Source organism: Acomys russatus, chromosome 4 (assembly GCF_903995435.1).
Source record: "Acomys russatus chromosome 4, mAcoRus1.1, whole genome shotgun sequence".
Lineage (NCBI taxonomy): Eukaryota > Metazoa > Chordata > Mammalia > Rodentia > Muridae > Acomys > Acomys russatus.
Genome location: NC_067140.1, coordinates 15,547,896 through 15,572,649, shown reverse-complemented (window position 1 = coordinate 15,572,649; position 24,754 = coordinate 15,547,896). Strand labels below are relative to the sequence as shown.

At 51.5% G+C, this 24,754-nt stretch overlaps 2 protein-coding genes across 2 annotated transcripts in view; one reads left to right on the top strand and one right to left on the bottom strand.

Moving 5' to 3' along the window:
* The first annotated feature begins 308 nt into the window (after nt 1-308).
* On the top strand, nt 309-20,118 carry LOC127188365 (extracellular sulfatase Sulf-2). The gene is made up of 18 exons (XM_051144846.1): nt 309-524; nt 1,106-1,275; nt 5,362-5,512; nt 7,166-7,341; nt 8,481-8,609; nt 9,807-9,863; nt 11,369-11,498; nt 12,275-12,479; nt 13,277-13,505; nt 13,600-13,696; nt 14,094-14,188; nt 14,923-14,982; nt 15,390-15,559; nt 15,959-16,101; nt 17,025-17,148; nt 18,768-18,801; nt 19,033-19,086; nt 19,903-20,118. The coding sequence occupies exons 1-18, from the start codon at nt 309-311 to the stop codon at nt 19,931-19,933; spliced, it is 2,271 nt and encodes a 756-aa protein (XP_051000803.1). The 3' UTR covers nt 19,934-20,118.
* A 3,163-nt stretch (nt 20,119-23,281) lies between these two features.
* Nucleotides 23,282-24,754, bottom strand: part of Ncoa3 (nuclear receptor coactivator 3) — an 84,841-nt gene continuing 83,368 nt past the window's right edge. The window contains exon 23 of the mRNA XM_051143815.1: nt 23,282-24,504. Within this exon, the coding sequence (XP_050999772.1) occupies nt 24,493-24,504 (12 nt within the window). The 3' untranslated portion in view covers nt 23,282-24,492. The remainder of the gene's footprint in view (nt 24,505-24,754) is intronic.

Genomic DNA, 24,754 nt, shown 5'->3' with positions numbered 1-24,754 from the left:
CTTTGTAGACCAGGCTGGGCTCGAACTCACAGCAATCCGCCTGCCTCTGCCTCCGGGGTGCTGGGATGAAAGGCATGCGCCCCCACCGCCTGGCTAATTTTTAAAGGACATATTATCTGCTGTAAATTATTTTAGTTATTTCTATGGCCATATTTCAAAATTCCTTGATTTCCTTCTGTAGTCCTACTATATGTTTTATCTTGTACATATGAACGCCTGTGAGAAGAGGCGCTGGGCTCCCCCTCTTGGCACGGGGCAGAGGAGGGCATTGGTTGGTGTCTGGCTGTGACTGTTTGCATCATGTAGTGATGCCAAGGCCACGTCAGGCTGTCCCCTCACCACCTCTTACCTCTGCTCCCTGCTCCCTTGCAGCTTTCTTTGGAAAATACCTGAATGAGTACAACGGATCCTACGTGCCGCCTGGCTGGAAGGAGTGGGTCGGACTCCTTAAAAATTCCCGCTTTTATAACTACACGCTCTGCCGGAATGGGGTGAAGGAAAGGCACGGCTCCGACTACTCCACGGTAAGCTGTGCACCCCCAACCCTCACCCCTCACTGCCGCAGCTAGGAGAGCCCTGCTCTTAGCTCATCTCCCGGGGTTGCAACGCATCCCCCAAGAGGCCCCCCCTCACTGTTCACAGAGTGGGGACCAGTTGCAGCCTTTCCCACTGTGCTCCCCACTCTCCTACCCTGTTTCCCTCCACCAAGCTTCATTCGGGTCTTGGTTCCTTTTCTGTTGTTGTAATGCCTTGACAAAAGCAATGACCACATGCTGCCGTCAGGTCCCCTCGCCACCCACACATCCAGGAGCCCAGCCAGGGAATGGTGCCACCCATGGTGGGCAAGTTTTCCCACCTCCTTTAAAGCAATGGAGATAATCCCTGCCTCAGCCATGTCCTAGATTCTGTTAAGGTGACAGTGAACACTGTCATAGCGTGCTGTACTTGCGTATGTGCTGCCTACCCTACCCTCAGCTCCTTGGGGGCGGTGATCAAGGTACAGTCATAGCTCTATCCCTGATGCCTAGCATGACGCAGGGCACACAGGGTGCATTCAGTCTAAATGCCCCAGTCCTCACCATCCTCCTGTCTCTCCCTCCACCAGGATTACCTCACGGATCTCATAACCAATGACAGCGTGAGCTTCTTCCGCACATCCAAGAAGATGTACCCACACAGGCCTGTGCTCATGGTCATCAGCCACGCCGCTCCCCATGGCCCTGAGGACTCAGCCCCCAAGTACTCACACCTCTTCCCCAATGCGTCCCAGCACATGTAAGCCTCAGCCTTTGACATGGCAGAGTCGCCTCCACCAGGGATGGGAGGGTCAGGGCTTAGCCACAATGGGACAACAAATAGCGATGTGCCTGAGCCTTCCCTATACCCCTCCTGGTTAAAGAAGCCAAAAGCTACCCATCCATGCCAGCACGTGAGAGAGTCAAGAGTGCAAGGCCAACCTCAGCTACATAGACAGGCTAGCCTGAGGTACATGCAACCCTGTCTCAAAAAAAACAAGTAAACACCAAGAACAGGGAAATGGGGGAACTAGCTGGAGAGATAGCTCAGTCTGTAAAACACAGAAAGATCCCAGAGACCGGCTCTGGGACATAGGCTAGCCAGCCTGGCTCAGCCCACAATGGAAGGTTCCTGGGTTGGGATCTGTGTCCTCAGACTCAGCGGCTTTGCACACCTGAGGTTTCCTCTGTGAGCCTGTGTTTACATGATACATTTAAACCGTTCTTCTTGCATGGAGCCTGTCTGTGCTCTTCACATTGCTGTGACGAAAGGAACTTAGGAAAGATTCGCTTTCGTTCCCAGTTTGAGGGTCCATGGCAGATGGTAGCTAGAGCAGAAGGCAGCTGGTCACATGGCATTTGCAGTCGGGATACGGCTTTCTTTTTATTCAGCCCAGGACCTCAGCCTAGGGGATGGTGCTATTTTCCACATCCATGAAGGCCCATCCCGCTTCAGTTAAATCTCTCTGGAAACACGCTCCCAGTCCCTAGGTGACAGCAAACATACAGGGGTCACAGCTCTACCAGCTACATGGGGGTGGCAGGCCTTCGATCTTCATGGTGACCCTGGTGTATCTGTTCTCTGTTGCCACACAGCAAATGACTCCAAACTTTAGTACCATTAAGCAGCAAGCACACATGGCCTGACGGCCCTGTGCTAGGAGCCTGGGGCGGTGACTGAGCTGGGGTCCCAACTCAGCTGGTTGGTTGCATGGAGCCTGGGGCAGAGAGAGAGAGCTAAGGTCCTGACCCAGGTCTTAGTTCTTGTGCGAGTCTCTCCATAAGGCAATGCACATAGGGAAAGAGCTCCAAGATGGATGTTGCCATCCTTTCTACCCAGTCGGGCTGGGCACACATATCACTGTGCCATCAGAGAAGCCTACATAGGGGTGTGAAGACCAGGAAGAGGATCATCAGGGCCACCTTTGATGCTGTCACACATAGTGTTCCCATGTTACAGATAGGGAAACACGGAGAGGTACTAGGTACCCGAGGTGACCCAGCTGCGGAACGCCAGAGCCAGGGTTCAACCCCAACCACCACTAGGCTTCTCCTCTCACTGCCCATCCCCCACAAGTCCTCCACCCAGCTCCCTAGTACAGCTTTCTGGAAAGTTTTTCTTGGCCTTACACTACCTCAGGATCAGCAGTGACACTCAGAAACTCTTGCTGTGACATTCTAAGGTGACAAGGACAGGGCAATTTGAACTCCGCCTTAATATCCAGGGTGTTTAATTTTCATTACAGTCAGAATGCACCGCCCTCCCCCAGCTCAGCTCTAATTGCTTTGTGACAGTGTGAAGCTTGCAGAGGGGACAACAGGGTATGGTGACCTTTTGCTCCCCGGGCTTCAGGGAGGAACTGACAGAAGATAATGAACTGCATTTGCGGGACAGCAGGCTACCCTCACATACAAGGACAAATAAATGCCTACCTGCCCAGCTCCCTGACACCCACTGCCCCCTTTCCCACAGTGGGAAGCCAACAGTCACTCCATCACCGGCCAGGGCCAGGCTCCTGACAGCCAGGTGTGTGATGTTTGACTGCCTGCTCCTGTACTGTTCCTTTGAAGTGAAATTACAAACTCTGACAATGAATAGCAACCCCCAGCTGCTTGCCCAGAGACTCTTCATGCCACCATGGGGGGGCTCTTGACTCTGGAAAACAGCTCCTAGCAGTTCTACAGTGGTCAAGGAGAGGCGAGAAAGAGGGCGGAGTTCTGCATGGATGATGGAGTGCAGAGCCTCCAGGTAGATACCCCCCACCCTCAGCAAGCTTGGAGAGCACTACACAGCTAGTGGCAGCCCCTGTTCACTCCTCTCAATACCCCCAAGGCCCCACTCCCATGCAGACACACTTTCAGACACTGAAATATAGACACACAGGAACATGGGCCACACAAGCATACATGTTCAGACACATACCTGGACATAGACAGATACATGCACACAAGTACGCATAGACGCTCCATACATATGCAGACACATACAACAGACACAAAAGAACTCACAGAGAAAAACATTGGTAAACACATTTACACATACACACACACACACACACAAAAAAAAAAATACGAATGCAAACAAACAATTATGCACAGGCACATATACACACAAATACAAAGACACACACAGATATGTAGATACACACATGACTAGGTGAACATACAGGTACAAAAGCTCACAGATGTGTGCACATATACCTGCCAGCCCTTAGCACATCTTCCAACACATGACATCTGAGGGCAAGCCGTCCCAAGGCCTGTGAAGACGGGGGCTGTGCTGATAGACTGGTGTGGCCGGTCGGTATAAGGGGTCCCACTGGCTGATATGAGGCGGGGGTCACCTCATTGCATCACCTAGTGTAGGGAAAGGCCCTTTAGGGACACCCAGACAGCCATCAGGTGTTTGGGGAGCCGAGCCTGGGGCAGGTCACTAGCTGGCACTGAGGACCAGCTCTCCAGCCTCTGGCTCCATACAGCCTTCCAAAGTGAAAGGTTGATGGAGATCCCTCACTAGCTCCCAGTGGCCACCTGCACCACCCTCTGGGAAAGATGCTCCCAGATAAGAGAGATGTCAGCCTGACTCCTAGTGAAGTCAGGGACAGCCATCGCATCCTGCTGTCTAAGCCCGGGTTACAGGAGTGGCTTCCCCATACTGCAGCTGACAGCATGGCTCTGCCACCACCCCAGCAGCCTCTTCTGGCTCCCTGAGAAGGAGGCTTGTTCCACACGCAGGTCATGCCTAGGCCAGCCGCATGGGACACGGGCATTTCTCATAATCAAAGAACGCATGGGCTGGGAAGAATTTGGTGGCAGGAGGCTGCCAGGAGTCGGGAGCCTTGAGGCTCTGGCTTCCTCAGAGGCACACAGTGGCAGGTTCCTGTCTGTCAGGAACCTGCTGACAGTGGTGCCATCTCTGTACAAGACCCTTTGACATGTGACAGAGTGCTGGGGTTCCCAAGTGGGGCCAATGCCAGGGAGAACATTGGCTGTTCTGACGAGAAAACCTGTCCCTCCTCTGCCTCACACAGCCTCCCATTCCCCTCTTCCAACTCCACTCCGAGAAGTCTGTCTCAAGCAAGAAACACTCTCGGCTGTGCTTTTAGCTTTAGGGGTAGGGATGGGATCTGAGGGAACCAGGTGCTCATGTTCTGAGACCCAGTGGATGGTGGAGCAAGGCCTTCTTCCTGTGGTTAGGTTTTGGTTTTACAGTTTGTGGTTTTTGTTTTGTTTTCCCAGAGAGGGTCTCACTGTGTTCAAGCAAGCCTTGAACCTGTGATCTTCCTGACCTAGTTTAAAGGGAGACAAACCACAACTGGACGAATAGTTGTGATAAAGGGTCAAAAGCGTGTCTTATGTCCCAGATGTGGACTTCGTCAAAGTACATGGGCCCTGCATGCACAACTGTGTGTGACATCCTTCATCTATTTGTTGCTTTCTCGAATCAAGGTCGAATGCAAAGAGATCACCTATCTGTAGCCCTCCCTTCGCCAGAGGGTCAGCCATTTGTGTCCCCCAGGGCCGAGGGATAAATACCACACACAGTGCAGGGATGGGAACTTAGCTCCCGGCTCTGAACTGGAACCTCTTTTAAAGGGTTGATGACTGAGCTCCGGAAAGTTCTCAAAGAAGGACTCGTGCCAAGCTGCTGGCTTTCTGCACTTGGGGACTCAAGTTCACTCCATGCTCCGCCACCTCCATCTACACCTTATGTTGGAGAAGTGAGGAGATGGTGTTTAGTGGAGCCCCGAGTCTCAGTCGCCAGTCCACTTGCCCCCTGCCCCCCCCCCCCCCACTGCAGCAAGCTGCCATGGCACTTTTCCTGACTGCCTGTGTTTGTCACCAGCACGCCGAGTTATAACTATGCGCCCAACCCAGACAAGCATTGGATCATGCGCTACACGGGACCCATGAAGCCCATCCACATGGAATTCACCAACATGCTACAGCGCAAACGCCTGCAGACCCTCATGTCTGTGGACGACTCCATGGAGACGGTAGGCCCCGCCCTCGAGAACCTGAGTCAGAGGGCCAAGCATTATGTGGACCTGGGAAAGCATGCTTAGAGCAACCCAGAGAGGGCCTCTGACTCCTGACATTTTCCCATGAGCCTATGCTTCTTGATGAAACCACTGCTTTTCTTTTCTTTCTTTCTTTTTTTTTTTTTTTTTTTTTTCCCCAGGCTGGCCTAGAACTCACTAAGTAGAGAAACTGGCCTCCTGTCTCAGCCTCCAAGTTCTGGAATTACATCCAAAAGCCACCGTGCCCGTTGCTTCAGGTTTCTTTAAAAAACAAAACAAAGCTGGGCATGGTGGCACACGCCTTTAATCCCAGCACTCGGGAAGCAGAGGCTGTGAGTTCAAGGCCAGCCTGGTGTACAAAGTGAGTCCAGGACAGCCAAGGCTACACAGAGAGACCCTGTCTCGAAAAAAACAAAAAACAGAAAAACAAAACAAACACACAATTTCAGTAGCTTTGAGCTATAACTCATGTGCCATGCAGTTCATTCAGTTAATGTAGGATGCAAGGTGTGTTTTGTTTTGTTTTTAAGACAGTCTATTGTAGCTCAGACTGGCCTAGCACTCACTATATAACTGAGGAGGACCTTGAATTCCTGATCCTCCTGCCTCAAACCTCCCAAGTGCTAAGATGACAGGTGTGCATCACATGGTTTATGTGCTGGCCTTGTGCCTGCTGGGCAAGCGCCCTGTCCAGCTAAGCCACATCCATAGCCCTCGCTGACTTACATCTACTCCAAGTTGTACATTCCCACTGTTCATTTTGAACAGTCTCATCATCCCCCATCCCCCAGGGGGGGAAACACTTTCCCTCAGCTGTCACCCTGAGTCTCAGCAGATACTAAGCTCTTTCTGTCATTCTGGACATTTTGTGCAAATGGGTCATATGAAATATGGCCTTTTGGGACTGGCTTTGTCCCCCCAAAGCACAATGTTGTCAGGGCTCACCCATAGTGAAGCATACGTCAGAATCCCCAGGACCCCAGGCTAGGGTGAGCTGACTCCCACAAGTTGTCTTGTGACTTTCACACACACACACACACACACACACACACATGCAGGCAAGTACACACGCACTTCTTGTATTGAGGAATCATACTGCATTGTGTGGGCTAACAGCTCACTCACTAGGGATCCATAGCTATCTAAATTTAAATTAATTAAAATGCTATAAAACTCAGATTCCATTCCTTGGTCACACGAGACATATAGTTCATGAGCTCCATAGCCACACTGGGCAGTGCTGACTTTCATGGTCACCATCACAGGAAGTTCTGTCTCAGGTCACAAACTCCTGCTCAGGCCATATCTAGATTCATTCATTCATTCATTCATTCATTCATCTGATGCCATTTATTAAGGGTTAGTGCAACTGGGACCCAGTTGGCACAGAGCAAAACAGCAAGATTCCCACCCGTGGAGCTTCCTTCTCAGTGTGGGGACTGTGCACAGACAAGGGGACAGATGTAAGGAACAGTGAGGAGGGGAGCAAGCTCATAATCAGTCCAGTCCCACAGGCCTTGTGGAGAATTGGGTTTACCCCACGGTGTGGAGGGGTGGTGAGACTGGAGGGCTCCGGTTCCCTGCCCCTCGCACTGGGTCCAGCCACCTCACCTCTGGCCTCTGTTGCAGATTTATGACATGCTAGTAGAGACCGGTGAGCTGGAAAACACCTACATCGTGTATACTGCCGACCATGGCTACCACATTGGCCAGTTTGGCCTGGTGAAGGGCAAGTCCATGCCCTATGAGTTCGACATCCGGGTCCCGTTCTATGTGAGGGGCCCCAACGTGGAGGCTGGCTCTCTGTAAGTGTGTCACCTGTCCCCATACCCCAGGTCCCAGGCTCACAGGGAAGCCTTGGATTCGCCTTGGTCTGAAGCTTAGCCTCAGGCCAAAGCACGCCCCCCCCCCCCCCACCAGGGGCACAATTCCAGAACAGTTAAACCAGCCAGGGAGGACTCTAAGGAGTCCTTTTTATACCCTTCAGAGGCAGAAGCCAAGAGCTGTGAGCTCCTTGTAAAAAACAGCCAGGTGGGGTTTTGTGCCAGAAAATACCAGAACCTGGGTGTTCCCAGTGCGTGGGAAGGCTCCCTGAGCTGGGCTGTCACTCTGGTGGCTGTTGGGGAGAAATCTCAGACCTAAGGCAGGAGCCATCATCAGCTGAGCCTGCTCCGGGTGGCAGCACCGAGCAAGCCTATCTACCTCCCTTCTATTCGTTCTTCATGGACCACATGGGCCATGGCCCTCAGCCATTCTCCTTGGCCTAACCTTTGAGGTGGCAACCTGGAGCAGAGATGAAAGAAAAGGCTGGCAGTCAGGGTGGCCTTGTCCCTGTCATAGTTGAGGATGTAGGGAAGATTAGAATTTGCACAGCAGACCTTCAAAGCCAGCAAGAGTGAGACAAAGAAAATTCCAGAGAGATGGGCTGAACATCTGACCACATAACCACTGGAATGGTTAACTGCCACCCTGTTGCTAGTTAACCATGGTCTGTGCGGGGCCACTGTCACACGGATGGCCACTGAGCGGATCACCCAGCAATCACTGACTAAGATGTGATCCCAGAATCCCCCAAACACCCTGGCGTTGCCACCAGACTCCTTAATTAGAGCCAGAAGTGTCACCCAGCTGCCTGGAGGAAGGTCGTTCTGGGGAGAGGACAGCAGGGGCTTAGAGGCCAGACTGTGCATGCCCAGCCAGTAAGAGGGTGGGCATGGGCCTAGAAGCAGAGGAGGTTAGTCTTAGAGCAGGTGACCTTGTCAACTCAGCGCCTTGGTAAACAAAGGACAGTCCAGCTGGAGCTGGCCTCCATACGTGTCAGAGTAGCAGGACAGAGGCTCCCTCATCTGCAGATGTACCTCCTCCTCGCCTCCAGCTGCCTCTGTCCCAAGCTAAGCTAACATCCAGGTGGCCAAGTTTCCACTCCCCCTGTCCCCCGCCCCAGGAACCCCCACATCGTCCTCAACATTGACCTGGCCCCCACCATACTGGATATCGCCGGACTGGACATCCCTGCGGACATGGATGGGAAATCCATCCTCAAGCTACTGGACTCAGAGCGGCCAGTGAACCGGTGAGAACAGACCCAGGGAAGAAGGGTCGGCTCCCTAGCCAATGTGAACTCAATGGAAGCGTTGGGAACAGGAAAGGTTGCTTAGCATTAGGAACTAAGGATCTAGGTGCCCCACTGTAACCCACGAGAGAACAAAGAACCAGCCCCATCTGGGATTCTGTCCTCCCATCTGGAAATGATAAGACAGCCTGAAGTAACAGTACCAACTGTGTGATGGCAGGGGCACGGGGACTGTGCCGTGTGCCGGGGATTCCAGCATGTTGGCCCTCACAGAAACCCAGGAAAGGGGACTTAAATTATCTGAATCCTAGAGAGGAAAGATGATGTCGGGGAATTCACTCTCGTGACAGCTATGGCTTTTATGGCCCTAGTGATGGGTGGTGTGGCTGTGACATGTTCCAGGTGTCCTGGGCAGCAGAAAGGAGCAGAGATTAGGGGCTGGGGTGGGGGTAGGAGCGTGGGGTGGAGTTGAGATGAGGGTCCAGAAGGGCAAGAGTGACCCCTAGTGGCCACCACTGAAACTGCCCACTGGATAACAGGCTTGATGCTTGGTGCCACCCTTGGCCTTGCTCTGAGACCTTCCTGGCCTTTCCTCCCAGAGGGTCCAGCCCTGAGGTTCTGCATGTGGCTGGCTGCCCTGTAAGGCAGTAGATCCTCCACCTGAGGGAGCTGGGAGAGTCTGAGATGTACATGTGCTGGGGGTGTGGGAACACAGGGCACTTAGAATTGGGGTCCAGAGTAGAATATTGTCTCTCAATGTCCCCATATGTGAAATGGAGAAGACAGCATGCTTTATATACACGGGCTCCAATTACACAAACCCTACCCCTGCAGACACTCATTAGCCCAGAAGAGGGGGGTTATACCTCTGCCAGCATTTAGGGGCCTACGTTCCTGGGAGACCACCAAAATTGACACACACACACACACACACACACACACACACACACAGGCACACAGATGTCGATGTAACTAGGTAACATCAACCCCAGAGAGGCATTCAGATCACATCTTGGAGAAGCTGCCCTGCCCTTAGGGTATTGGGACATTTCCAGGGTCCCAGTGGCCTTAGGGTATTGGGACATTTCCAGGGTCCCAGTGGCCACTGCCACCTGCCCCAAGGTCTGGGGCACCTGTGCACAGGGCTAGGGGAGAGCGGACCTCACCGATAGGAAGCTGGATCTGCTTGTTTTCTAGGTTCCACTTGAAAAAGAAGCTGAGGGTCTGGCGAGACTCCTTCCTGGTGGAGAGAGGGTGAGTGCTGGGCAGGGAGACCCCTGTGAGGAGCGCCTGCAACTGCAGGCTGTAGGAGGCAGACTAGTGATGTCCTGGTGACAGGGAGCTCAAGAGGCTGTGTGTCCAAAGCCCCGGTCACAATTAGGTAGCTGATACAGAATTCTAATCCGGGGCTGGAGAGATGGCTCAGTGGTTAAGAGCACTGACTGCTCTTCCAGAGGTCGTGAGTTCAATTCCCAGCAACCACATAGTGGCTCACAGCTATCTATAATGTGATCTGATGCCCTCTTCTAGCCTGAAGGTGTACATTGCAGGCAGAGTGCTGTGTACATAATAGTAAATAAATAAATCTTTAAAAATAAAGTATAAAATAATTCTAGCATGTTCCACGAAAGCCTTCACTTACCAGGAAACTGGGACAGAGGGGAGGACATCCTATTGGGACTCTAAATGAGAGAAACATGAGAGAATAGCAAAGTAGAAGGATCCAGAGGGTCCTAGAAACCTACAAGTAGAACATTATGATAGGCAGATTTGGGCCCAGGGGTCCCACTCAAACTAAGGCACCAGCCAAGGACAATACAGGCGGTAAACTTTAAACCCCTACCCAGATCTAGCCAATGGTCAGAACATTCTCCACAGTTGAGTGGAGAGTGGGATACGACTTTCTCACGTACTCTGGCGCCTCACATTTGACCATGTCCCCTGGAGGGGGAGACCTGGTGGCACTCAGAGGAAGGACAGCAGGTTACCAAGAAGAGACTTGATACCCTATGAGCATATACAGGGGAAGGTAATCCCCCTCATGGAACAGTCATAGGGAAGGGGAATAATGGGAAAATGGGAGGGAGGGAAGAATGGGAGGATACAAGGGATGGAATAAACATTGAGATGTAACAAGAATAAATTTTTTTTTTTTTTTTTTTTTTTTTGGTTTTTCGAGACAGGATTTCTCTGTGTAGCCTTGGCCATCCTGGACTCACTTTGTAGACCAGGTTGGCCTCGAACTCACAGCGATCCGCCTGCCTCTGCCTCCCGAGTGCTGGGATTAAAGGCGTGCGCCACCACGCCCGGCTTTTTTTTGCTTTTTTTTTTTTTTTTTTTTTGGTTTTTCGAGACAGGGTTTCTCTGTGTAGCCTTAGCCATCCTGGACTCACTTTGTAGACCAGGCTGACCTCGAACTCACAGTGATCCGCCCGCCTCTGCCTCCTAAGTGCTGGGATTACAGGCATGCGCCACCACATCCGGCTTAACAAGAATAAATTAATAAAAAAAAAAAAAGAATTCTAATCCGAAGGCCACATGTCTCCTTTCAACGTATTTGGCAGAGCCTGGACAATGTCTTTGTTGCTCATTTAATTCAACTCAGGCCATCTAGGACAACCAGCTCCGATAGACTTCCCATTAAAACCCCGGGTACTTTCGACAGCTAGACACCCATCCTCCACAGTAGGTCTCCATAGAGCTGTGTAAGGTGCCCCAGGGCTCCCCGCCCAGTTCAACCAGCCCCACATCTCCTTCAGCAAACTGCTCCATAAGAGGGATGGTGACAAAGTGGACGCCCAGGAGGAGAACTTCCTGCCCAAGTACCAGCGCGTGAAGGATCTATGTCAGCGCGCCGAGTACCAGACAGCATGCGAACAGCTGGGCCAGGTGAGGAGAGGGCCTCCAGGAGGCCCTGGTCCCTGTCAGAGTAGCAGTGACCTTGCACCCTTCCTGCAGGAAAGCACCAGCAGGCAGCTCAAGTGTCGGATGGCCTTGCCTTCCTGCTGACTTCTGTGGTATCCTCTTTGTGGCTGGCTTTCCATTTATAGGGGAATTAGGAAGCGGCTTTTAAGATTTCTTTTAAGAGCATTGATTACCAGAGAAATGCTAAATATAATCCTGGTTGTACCCAGGGAGAGCAAGGGCTGGCGTCCAGAAGAGGGTTTTCCAAGGTGGGCTGTGGAGAGTGGGGAAGAGTTCACTGGGTGTGTGAGCCTCAGAAGGTAGAGAAACCGGAAGGAAGAGGTGAGAGAAGAAAGCGCCTGTGGGAACACAGAACAAGCAGGAGTGGGGCTCCCCTGGCCCACATCAAAGGGTGTGAGGGCAGTAGGAAGCCATGACACAAGAGACTCTGGCCACTGGGTAAGTGGATTGGTGGGGAGAGGGCAGGGTAAGCAAGACCTTGAAAAGCAGTCGAGGACACTGGGCTACATGTCATAGCTCCAGCACACCTCCAGTTCTTTGACCCCCACCCCAGCCGTGCTTTCTCTCCAAGTAGGGATCACGACACACCTCCTTCATGCTCTAGTTTGAGTTGTGGACAGGAGAGAGGAGCAGGCACTTAGAGGTGTTAAGGGTTTGGCGTTTGCCAAGCTGAGCGTGGGCAGGGAGAGGAGAGGTGGGTGTGGTAGGCAGGATGCCTGAGGCCCTGCTGTGTCTCATAGAAGTGGCAGTGTGTGGAGGACGCTTCTGGGACGCTGAAGCTGCACAAGTGTACGGGCCCCATGCGGTTCGGTGGCGGTGGTGGCAGCAGAGGCCTCTCCAACCTGGTGCCCAAGTACTACGGGCAGAGTAGCGAGGCCTGCAGCTGCGACAGCGGCGGGGACTACAAACTGGGCCTGGCCGGACGCCGCAAGCTCTTTAAGAAAAGTAAGTGTCACGGCTGTGGAGAAGCAGCCAGGGTTCAGGCCATGTGAACTGCCAAACAATTATACAGATGCTTGTCTCCAGGCCTGGGTGTGGCCAAACCCCTCACATGTCATCATTTGAGAGGGCAGCAGTGCTAGGACAGGCCACTAGGAGGCTGGGAGGAAGTGTGGACAGGGACCAAAGCCAAGCACATGGGGCCAGCTGGGCACTGTTGGCTAGGTGCCCCCTTCTGGGTGGGGCCCAATAGTCTGGAGAGGGCATCATCTCCCTCAAATGACCACTCTCATGGTGAAAGAAGCAGACAGTTGAGGGCCTGACAAGAAGCCAGGTAGCATGGACAGGCCTTAGTGTCAAAGGAGGAAGTGGTCAGGTCTGGATGTGATTTGAGGGACAAGCCACCGGACCATGCTGACAGCCTGCTTTCAGAGTCCACACTGGCAGACGCCCCTGCTCCCCAAATCCACCTGTGGCCCACATAAGTGGAGGTCAGAGGACATCTTGCAGAAGTTAGATCTCTCCTTTTACCGCATGGGCCACAGGGATTGAACTCGGGTGTGAAAGCATCTTTTCCTGCAAGGCCATCTCACAGGGTCATCACTTGTTGCTGAGCCTGCTCGGTGTAAGCATCTCCCCGGGACCTACTTCCAGGGACAGATCTCCCCAAGTCCACAAGTCAACCAACACCTGAGACTCACGACTGGGGATCTCATCCCTACCTCACTTGAAGACCCACAGCCAGGGATGCCTGGCCAGCCCATCCCAGCCTCTTTAACCTGTCATCCCTCTGACACCCACAGAGTACAAAACCAGCTATGCCCGTAACCGCTCCATCCGCTCCGTGGCCATCGAGGTGGATGGTGAGGTATACCACGTAGGCTTGGATAATGTGCCCCAGCCCCGTAACCTTACCAAGCGGTACTGGCCAGGGGCCCCCGAAGACCAGGATGACAAGGATGGTGGCAGCTTCAGTGGCACTGGCGGTCTTCCAGACTATTCTGCTCCCAATCCCATTAAAGTGACCCATCGGTGAGAAAGTTCAGGTGGAGGTTGGAGGTTATGGGATAGGCTGGGCCCCTCTTCACCCCTCAGGGCCACTCATGACCCCCTTTCTCTTGAGCAGGTGCTACATCCTTGAGAATGACACAGTCCAGTGTGACCTGGACCTGTACAAGTCCCTGCAGGCTTGGAAAGACCACAAACTGCACATCGACCATGAGGTACGGCCTCTAAGGGCAGCACAATCGGGGTGCATAAGCTAGTAGCAGCATCCACGGGGAGGGTTGAGGAGGACAGGAAGACCTGGGCAGGGGAAGAAACAAAGAATTGTGCCTTCCAGGATCCACAACCCCCCACAATAGGAATCTGAGTCATAGGACCTAGCCGCCAGCCACAGGTCCCAACCGGCGTCTGACAGAGTTCTCTCTTCTACAGTCTCAGTGGTGGCTCCACTAGCTCTTCCCTGGGACAGGAGGAGGAGTCTGCTCCTTCAGGGGATCCTGGCTGAGGGGAGGGGAGGCCCCCCTTCCATAGGCAGCAGCACAAACAGGTGTGGCTGCACCCTTCCAACCCACAGTTGCCCCGTAGTCTCTAGGCTTCTCCCGTTCCCTCCCTCAGATTGAAACCCTGCAGAACAAAATTAAGAACCTGCGGGAAGTCAGAGGTCACCTGAAAAAGAAGCGGCCAGAAGAATGTGACTGCCATAAAATCAGGTGAGGGGGTGGGGAGCACAGGACCCTGTGGACACCGTCCTGCGGACACACACTCCCCTCTCGGTACTGATCCCATCCTTTCGTTGCCTTTTAATTGTATCTTTATTTGTTAAGATAAGGAGCTCAGGGTCTGCCCCTCGGGTGGCCAGCTCTAACAGGGCACAGGGCCCTTGCCTTGCACAGCTGGCTCAGGCAGGGTCAGAAAACTTCTAGACAGAGAGACTCAAGGTCCCTGCTGCCACTCAGGTTCTGCCTGCCCTCGAGAGCATCCCACCCGCAAAGAAATGGATTCTATCTGCAGTAACTGTCCAGCGGGGCAGTCACATAACACATGTGGCCAGAATTTGACTTGACTTAAAACCGAAGGAACCACACAGTTCTGAAGACTTTAGCTGACTCAGGCCTTGTAAAATGCAGGTCCCAAAAGTCCCCTCTAAAGCAATAGGTATGTGACATGATGGGAGCCAACATTAAGAGGCCAGGGCTGCTACCTGCTGAAGGCAGGCCCAGCCTCCAGTCCGCGTTAAATTATACCCACCTTGACCTTATAAAGTCTGGCTTGGGGCAACCAAGCCGAGCATGAAGCTGGCAACCTAGGGAGTGTAGAACCCTCAGAAGAGGAGAGAGTGGGCAACAGCAGCACATATGGGAGCTCAGGAACCCCACTGCACACTTGTAAGGGTAGCGTGCAAGGCTGACTGCTGGGGGCTTGTTGGGGGGGTTGTCTGTTGCAGTTACCACACTCAACATAAAGGCCGCCTCAAGCACAAAGGCTCCAGTCTGCACCCTTTCAGGTAAGGGTAGGGACAAGCCACAGAGGGAAGGTGCGAGGCTCCCAAAGACGGCTACCTGCCTGTAGCTAAAACATTTAAGGAAAAGTATGGAAAGTAGGCTGGGTTTTCCCTGGGAGGTAAGGTCCGTGCAGTCCTTGGTAGGGCTGGCCCCAGGTCCATACCAAGACCTCCAGAGGCCCCACTGTGGCTGGATATGGTGCTGTAGCCACACTAAGCACTGGGCACCCACTTCTGTGCTGCCAAGGGGGCTGCAGGAGGCTATTAGAGGAGAAAGGCCCTAGGGTCTGGTCCTAGCTGTGACCTGGGCAACAGTGGGACTTGGATCCCTTGATGATTCTGTCCAATTACAAAGCTAGGGTCATTGACCCGTAAGGGGTCCTAAGTGTGTGTGGTCCTCTGTGCCCCAGGAAGGGTCTGCAGGAGAAAGACAAGGTATGGCTGTTGCGAGAGCAGAAACGCAAGAAGAAACTGCGGAAGCTGCTTAAGCGGCTGCAGAACAATGACACGTGCAGCATGCCAGGCCTCACGTGCTTTACCCACGATAACCATCACTGGCAGACGGCGCCTCTCTGGACGCGTGAGCAAATGGGCAGGCAGGGGCTGGGAGGGCTGTGCATGAGCAGGCAGGGACAGGCAGGAGTTGGGAGGGCTGTGCATGAGCAGGCAGGGACAGGCAAGGGATGGGGGCCTTTGCATGAGCAAGCAGGGGCAGGCAGGGGTTATGGTTGAGGAAGCTGTGTACATGAGCAATCAGGAGAGGTAGGGATTGGGAGCCTGTGCATGAGCAGAGAGTTGGGGGGCCTGTGCATGGCCACCTACTTTCCTCAAGCTTCAGAGGGCTGTACTGCTGGACCTTGGAGGTGTCCTAGAAACCTGTGCCTGGCATCAGCCTGTCACTTGGCATTTAGAGCTCAGGGAGGCGGACAGGCTCATCTTCCTGCGGGCACAGTAGGAACATGCTTTCTTCCCTCTGCAGTGGGGCCCTTCTGTGCCTGCACCAGCGCCAACAATAACACATATTGGTGCTTGAGGACCATCAACGAGACCCACAACTTCCTCTTCTGTGAATTTGCAACCGGCTTCATAGAGTACTTTGACCTCAGTACAGATCCCTACCAGGTATAGGTGCCATCAGAGAGCTGGGGAGACAGGAATGTGGGGGAGGCAGGTACCACCGGTTTAGACCCACATGCTCCTGCAGAAGAACAGATATGTAAGTCCCACCAGGTCCCTAAAATGGGAGGACTGAGTTCCAAGGCCACTTGGGAGACTGGGACTCTGGGTCGTGGACACGTGTCTTCCTTCGTTGCCCACAGTGTCTCATCTATGCTGCAGCCCTTCCCTCTTCCTCAGGCAGACACTGGCCACCAGGCTTAACAGCGCATGGCGCTACAGGATCAGGCCACGTTCTGGACACTCCAGACTGGCATGGACAGTATAGACAAGCAATCCTAACATTCACCCAGCATGCACCGAGGCCAGCTCTGGGCAGTGTTCCTTTTTGGAAACCATCTCAGCACAGATGTGACTGAAGTGCCTCAGAGCCACACAAGACAAGCGGCAAGGCACTTGGGAGCCAGAACTTTGTACCATAGCCGTTCTTGAGGGTGACCTTTGTAATGTCCAACCATTGAACTTCATTTAAAAGCAGTGTGACCTTCAGCAGCCATAGCACTAGTAGTCACAGGCTGCCAGTCTTCCTTCTCTGAAGGTGACAGTGTTAGTTAAGACTAGACTAGGCCCCAAGGTCCCTGACCCACCTCCATAGCAAGTGGCTGCTTTCCCATCAAGGGAAACAAAAGGGTGCTGACAAACCCAAGGCGGAGGGGGCTCTTTCCCAGCTATGCTAGTGGGCAGCTGCAGAAGTTCAAGGTTTGCATTGCTCCCGGCTTTCCATCCCCACTGAGCAGGCCTGGCAGAGAGCCTGGGACACCCTCTAACTCCCTGCTCACGGTGGCTCCTGCAGACGTGGAGGTTGGGTGTAGACAGTACCCCCATAACACCACCTCTACACTCCCTTTGACCACTCCCTTTCCCACTAGCTGATGAACGCAGTGAACACACTGGACAGGGACGTGCTCAACCAGCTACACGTGCAGCTCATGGAGCTGAGGAGCTGCAAAGGCTACAAGCAGTGCAACCCCCGAACCCGAAACATGGACCTGGGTAAGTAGGGGACCCGGTGTGAAGCCTGCCCTCAAAATAAGCCAAGAATCACAAGGCAGGAAAGGGTACAAGTCAAGATAAATGCTGGGGAAGGTCATAAACACCTTCTGGCTTTTACAGAGCCATGCATCTGTGCAATCTATACAGGACACAAACCTCTCTTTTGCATGTCCCTCCCTTTTGTTCATTACTTACTAAGAATCTAACCCTGTGAGTTCCTAGGCAGCAAATGTAGGGTGTAAGATATGGAGCTGCTCAGGGAAAGAGTCCATGCGTGGAAAGCCTTTGCTTGAACAGAGTGAGACAGGAACATACATTACACTGTGACCACTGGGGCTCTGTGACAGATCAGAGGTGACCATCGCAGAGGGAGAAACATGGAGAGACGAGAAGTGGTGGGTACATAAATGTGACCAGTGTGGCTGGAGCAGAAATGGTGGAGAGTGACGCATGACAGGCAGGTTTTGCAGGACACAGAAAAGTTGAGACTTCGAGACGGTTTGGGGAGCTGGTATAAGGGTTTACATTTGGGCAGTGAAAGTCAACCCTTAAAAAGACAGTGATTACTAAGTAGAGAGTGAAGCTGGACCTGGTAAATAGTGGCGTACAACACGGTTGTCCAGGGAGACCGGCCGGCACTCCGTGTGAGAGTTGATGGATTTGAGGTTTGGTGCTCAAGGCCACACAACATGGTGATTCAAGGTGAAAAAAAAGGACGTGGCACAGGCTACTCCTGGGCTTGTGGATGAGCTGGGGGAAACCAGCAGCTCTAAGCTCAGGATGCCAGCTGGATGTTTTGTTTTTTGAGACAAGAGTCTCTCTGTGTGGCCTTGACTGTCCTAGAAGAAGTCACTCTGTAGACCAGGCTGGCCTCGCACTCAAAGAGAACCGCCTGCCTCTGCCTCTCAAGTGATAGGATTAAAAGTGTGCACCACCGCACCCAGCTAGCTAGATGTTTTAAGATGGTAAACACTACAACCAAGTGTAGGAGGAATCTCAAAACCCTGGCTCACCGAAGGGCTAGGGAGCTTCTACCTGTTTGCACTATTATGCCTCCAGTTCCTGTCAGGAAAGTGGGAAATTGAACAGACAGACCCAGATGTGCCAATATGCTTCATGATGGGGTGGGGGGTAAGGGGGGGGGGGTCAGAGGTGAGAGGGAGTAGCGCAGAGAAGTAACAGAAACCACCTGACTCTACCCTCAAGTGCAACTTTGTGATGGTTGTGCCTAGCACTGTGCCAACCCTATGAGGTGTCCCCAGCTTAACAGTGAGTAAAGTGAACCCACTGGCTGACTCCATGTCCACGTACTCGGTCACACCACCATATCCTCAGAAATTCAGAGTGCAACCATAGGGGGTCCCACCCCCACCCACCGCCAGTGAGCCTTGTGTGGCACTAGTACCCACCACTGAGCTCATGCAGCCTAGGCTAACTGGGGCTAGCAGAGGGCAATCACCAAGACCACCTAGCAGACTGAAGGTCCTCACCATTTGTCCACTTGTCCTGAGCAAGGAACACTAGCAGCGTCCCAGCGTGTGACAAGCCGAGGGGTTCTTAGCGATCACAAAGCTTGCTGATGCTTGTACCATCTCACTCACTGTTCATCTCTCACTTAGGGCTTAAAGGCGGAGGAAGCTATGAGCAATACAGGTATTTGGATTTGTTACTAAGTTTGGGCTAAGTTTTCCCTCATCTTGACCTGTCCTGTTTTTTATGATTATACCTATTGAGAAACTGTTTACCTGACCCATACGTGATAGATGTCACCTCAGACACCATCTTTGCATAGTTCTTGGGGGGGGGGGGGGGGGGGAGTGCGAGCAACACCATTTCCTTTATGGTAGTTAACACACATTTTCCTTCTGGCATCTGAAATTTTAGGCAGTTCCAACGTCGAAAATGGCCAGAAATGAGGAGGCCTTCTTCCAAATCACTGTGAGTTAAAAACCAGTTTGCAGACAAGCAAGAGTTCTGACTTGCTCACTTCAGGCCTTGTTGCTGCTGTTGTCTGGTTGTTTGTTGTTTTCCAGTCCTGGCAGTTGAAGCCAGGAATTGTGAAGGGCAAGAAGAGCTCTAGCACCAACCCCACCCCAGCCCTGCCGTTTCCTTTCCCTGGGGCTGTTCTGTGCATGCTGTATCTTTATATTTATTCTCTGCTCCCCTGCTAAGAGGGGACAAAGTCATAGCTGCTCTTCCTCTAAGATAATGTGAATGCGTTTCACACTTCAAGTTAATAGCTGACCCTAATAGATCGCTGTCCTCTCTGGAACAGCCTGTAAGCTTGCGCCATGACTTAGAGCTGAGATGAGGCTGTGTACTACAGCGAACAGACAACTTGAGGGATGTAGCTGTGGGAGCGCTGACAGTGTGCACCCTTCTCAGCAGAATGGCTGTCACGGGCCATGTGCAGACTGCTGCGACCTGCAGTTCACCTCATGTCTAGTGGGGGGGGGGGGGGGCAGGTAATTTGTTCCCTGAGGATCTGGATACAGCTCTGCCAGATCTCTCAAAGATGCAAAGGTTTGAGAGATCTTTAATACTGGCAGCTCATCTGCAGTGACCCACCCAGCCTACCCTCATCCCTCTTCGTTCATGTGAACCTCTGTGGCCAGCTTCCAGAACATGCACCTCAAATCCCTTAGTTACAAATCCAGCCACGTCCTTAAAGCAGAGCCTGCAGTATGGGATTGACTTAAAAAGTGCGGATAGCATCGTGATTGCCAAAGGCTGAGAGTGTGCTCTGTCCTGCAGGGGACAGCTATGGGAAGGCTGGGAAGGCTAAGGAGCCATGAAGAGGAACCTTCAAAACCAGCGGCCTTGTGTGGCTGCCCAGGCAACGCAAACTCCACACAACCACCAACAGACCAGTGCTTGAACTGGGAGGCCTGACGGGAGGCAGGGTCTGCTCTTGGGACAGGAAATCCTGAAGGACGACGCCCAGACTTCCTGAGGCCTTTTTTTTTTTTTTTTTTTTTTTTTTTTGCCCTGCTTTGCTTTGGATCAAGTCTCTCCAGCCTGTGCAGATCGCATTCTCACATCTAGAGTCTCTACCTGTCCTCTCAGAGGCTCGTAAGGACAAAGGAACTGATTGCCATGGACGCTTCCTCCAGGGATGCCAGTCGCTGGGATCTCCCCCCAATCGTATAGGGAAACAGGCTTGTTCTAACCTTCTTACTCTTTGGAGAAAGCATGGATATGGGCAACTCCCAGGTGCTGCCCACAGCACAGTCTGACAATGAGTCAATAGCACAAAAACTGTACCATTCACCTGGCTGGATGACCAGGCTGCCTCAGAAGCTGCCTTCACTGTACATATGTGACCACTCACATGTAACCAACACAGGGGCCTTTAGGGGAGTCTCAAGAGTGGTGGTGTCAATAAACGTTCTGTGGCCAGCGCCGATGAAAATCCCTTGAGCTCATCGACATTTCTGTTCCCGCCCAGGGTTCGCTCTTTTGTTGTCCATCCCAGAACTGATGTTTTCTAAGGTACTGAAAACCCAAGTTGATGTGTGTCCTGTGTTTCAATGACGTTGTATTTGTAAAGAAATTTCGTAGTATGAGTGCCATCTTACAGTGTTCACAGCCCCCAGCCAATGACTAGCTATTGGTATGAGAAAAAAAACTTTGAATTTTTGTAAAAGGCTATCTTGGGATTTTTTTTTTTTCCTGTCTTTTATTTTTTTCACTTTTTCTTTAAGCACTCAAGATGTTGTCAATGCCTTTGGGAAGGGCGCACCTTCAGCTGAGAAAGTCTGGAGAAGCAGAAGGTTGTACACTAATATTAAACCTACCATGCTTCAAGAGGCCTCACAGGTAAGTCCACCAGCTCTGGGGCATCTATCTGTAAAGTCTGTTTCTCAACAGCAAGGCATTCACCTCGGCCTGTCCTTTGTTAGGCCAAGCAGGTTCTCCACGGCTGCCAGCATGCTAGGTGGGTGGAGGCAGAAAGGTCCACCCAACCCACATCTCAGCAGAGGCTATTCGCATTTGTCTGTAGCAGTGTTCTTCAACCTGGGGGTCCAACAAGCCTTTTACAAGGGTCACCTAAGGCCACTGAAACCACGGATATTACTATTCACAACAAAATTACAGGTAGCAGCAAAATAATTTTGTAGTGGTGGAGGGGGGTCACCACAGCATGAGGAACTGTCTCAAAGGGCCACAGCGCTGGGAAGGTTGAGGACCCCTGGTGTAAACAGTCCCGTACTTTCCGGCTCCAAGGACGCCGAATGTCCTTGTTCCTTATCCTTCTTTCACCCCTGCCTGGCGTGGAGGAGAGGAAACGCATGCTTAGGCTGAGGTTTAAATAAAAACCTTTATTTACAAGAGCATCCAGACAGTCGGCAAGGCATTCAAAGCTCACTCCAGCTGAGTTGCCATGTGATGCCTTGCAGTGTAAAGAATGACTTCAATTTAAGTGACACTTTTAATATAAACTTGATTAAAGCCACGTTTGTTCTCAGTGCTGTCAGTCAGTTTCTGAGAATTGACTGCTCTCAGAATCACACTTCCATCTTCTTCAAACCTCCATACACTCAAAGGGAAAAGAAAAAGGGAGGAGGCAAGAAAGAAACAAAACACCGCCCTGTTCTTAGCCATCTGCACTGAAGGTGAAAACAACCCCTGTTGCCTCGTAGCAGGCTGCAGTTTCAGCTAGCCTGGAGGCTTGCTCGCTGGGAACAGAACTCACAGCCACGGCAGGCAAGAAGGGGCTGGACTGGCATGTGGCCACCTGGCAACCCTCTGCAGGGTCCGGCTGCATCTACCCCTGAATCAAGACATTTCTAGGCTTATGAAGCCTCATCTTCCATAGTACCCACTGCTGCATGTCCCCGACTCCTCTCACGTCTAACCCTGAAAAACTAGAGTAGGGCTGTTATTGGCGGGGCCAGAGTTTAGAGAGAAAGCGCTCTAATACCAACAGCAACAGGACAGCTTCATTTATTTTTGAAGAAACATGTTTCCTTTATATCATCTTGATCTTCATAAAATATACTTTTATTTATATATCTTTGGATTCAGCAAAAAAGTAGGTACTGGAAATGTCCCACATCATAAAAGCAGATGAAAAGATTACTTATACTGTTTGCCCCAAAGACACCTAGGCTTAAAGAGGAGCCAGGGGGAGAGGGAGGGGGCGAGGTAGGCAAGAGGAATACAAAGAGAATGATCCAAAGAAGATTAAAGGGCAATTCAGGTTAAAAAAGAAAGAAAGAAAGAAAGAAATCCCAAAGACCACTAAAAAGAAATCAGAATTTTGAATTTGCACCAATAAAAATCAGTAAGTAGAAAATACACACAATAAACTTCATTTTTCCCCATACAAAAAGGAGGTGCCAACCAGTTAGCCTGGAGTTGGGATGCTGAGGGAAGAGTCACGAAGTTAAGGGGCAGGAGCACCACTGTGGCCTGCACACACAGTCTAAGCCAGGAAGGCTCTGCCGCCACCCCACCCCCCAGCCCAGACAGGTGTGGCCTGCAAGCCGCAGTACACAATGGAGGCTACTGATGGACTGACAGCCTGGGGCCATGTCAAGTCCATACAGAGGTGGCCCTGGAAGCGCAAGCTTCACCTGTTCACAGACAGGTCGAAGAATGAAGTGACGTCAGGGACATTGAGAACAAGTGGCTAAGTGTGTGGGCTTTAGATTTTAACTGGCTCTCAGAAACTGACACCAAGGCTGGTGGAGATATCTGAAAGCTCCAGATATCCTAATAACCCAATTTCACTTAACTGAACCTAAGAAAAGCCAATTAAAGAACATTACACTGACTAGAACAGGTGCAAGAAGAGAAGCAGTGGGAGGGGCTGGCGAGTGCCGAGGCCCTCACTCCGACTCAGCAGTGCTGTGGGCCTGGCGCTGAGCTCAGCACCCTGATACAGAGAGGTAGTAAGAGACCCCCATGAGCAGAACAACAGGAGAACAGAGCAGACACCAGGCCACACAGCAAAGGCCCTGGGCCTTCAATCTAAACGTGGGGCTCTGGTCCTAGCAATAGAAATCGCCCCTAAAATGATGAACTGGCTACGTACTCAAGTTTTCCAAAACTATTATCATTTAATTTATGGACTGCTTAAAAAACACAAGATTCTTTTTTAAAGTCAATTTGCTTTGCTCCTTTTTTGTTTTTTCTTTTAAAGCTCACTTCCCCCATATCTATTCTTTCCCTCCAAAATTAACAAAGTGCGTAGTTCTCTCGTAAAGAAAATGTTTTAAAATTTAAATGCCTACATGTAAGCAAATGATCACTTTAAACAGCCTTTAGATTAAGAGACTGAAGAGTGAGGCCTTTAGGGCAAGGGGAGCTGCAGGCTGCTCTTCCTCCTAGGCTGTGCGTCCCAGGTGTCCCTTTGCCTGTGGCCTCCCTGCATGGAGCTTACAGATATTGACAATGTTAAATATTTAGCTTCACAAACTCTGTAAAAATGAGCTGCTGTGACCTACAAAAAAAAGGTATGTACATATTTTCACATAATACAATATCTTAAAAGATCATATTTACAAAAAAGAAGTCTATTCACAGAGACACTGCGAGCTTCTGGTTCAGAGTGCAGTACCTGGCCGTGGGTTTCACAAGTTTATTTCAAAGCATTATTGCTCTACCATATAGGCAAAGGGTGACGCCAGTACTTGAAAGGAACACACACACAGAGAACAGCCATGTTCTTGTCCTAACAGGTTAGTGCAGACAGAAGCCGGGAATGTGGTTCACCATTCCTCACGCCCTCAAGAATATTGCATTTCTCCGTGACTTCTTAAGTAAAGTGCACTTGGCTGCACATTAGTGTGGGAAAATTAAATATTGTCATCTCATTTTCCCTTCTGCAAAGCCATTTAACATCAGTGACAAATCCTTGAGAATTACAGGGTATGGGGACCTCATCAAGAGGGAATCTAAGACAAAAGACTCTGGGGACTACACTTGTAAAGGACAGGGGCGCAGAAACACTGATTCCACTGGACAGAGAGTGACATTGAACTATTTGCTGACAAAACACTTGAAGGCAGACTGTGCTCCTCGTCCAGTGCTGCGAGACAGAAACCCTAGCCACCTAGATTTATGTGAAGACTTTGGCTGGCAAGGCAGAAGGAAGTGACACAGGAGAGTGGTCTGTCTCCAGAATCACATCCCCATGAGGCAGAACACCATGCCACACAGAGGCAGGGCATCAGGTAGACAGTGCGCTTCAGCTTGAGACCTAGTTCTGCTCAAATGACAGCACTTGGAACATCCGGTGGTCAAGCTGGATGCCTAGACAATGACTCGTTACCTCCCGGTGATCATGTGCAGTGCCATCTGTACAGTGAATTCCTCATTGGCCCCACTGGGGAGATGTCAGCAGTATTTCTGTTCGAAAGAACACACAGTCAGCACAGCAGAAAGCCATCTGTACACTCTGCCACACACCGCTGGCTGAGAGACTCTTTAGAATCAGCTTCAACACAAACATGCAACATCTTAGGGCCTTCAAACCAAATGCTTTTCAAAATGCAGCATTTTGTTTCAGTTATATATCCAAGTCAAAATCTACAGACCACCTTGACTGTTAGGGTTCTGGGTCTAAACAAAGAAGGAAAAAGACTTGGGGAAAGGTAAG

Excerpts from the sequence above, each read along its gene's own strand:
- LOC127188365 (XM_051144846.1), top strand. The coding sequence starts at position 309 with ATGCCAAGGCCACGTCAGGCTGTCCCCTCACCACCTCTTACCTCTGCT. Across the intron at positions 525-1,105 it reads ACGGCTCCGACTACTCCACG|GATTACCTCACGGATCTCAT; the intron begins GTAAGCTGTGCA and ends TCCCTCCACCAG. Across the intron at positions 15,560-15,958 it reads GACGGCGCCTCTCTGGACGC|TGGGGCCCTTCTGTGCCTGC; the intron begins GTGAGCAAATGG and ends TTCCCTCTGCAG.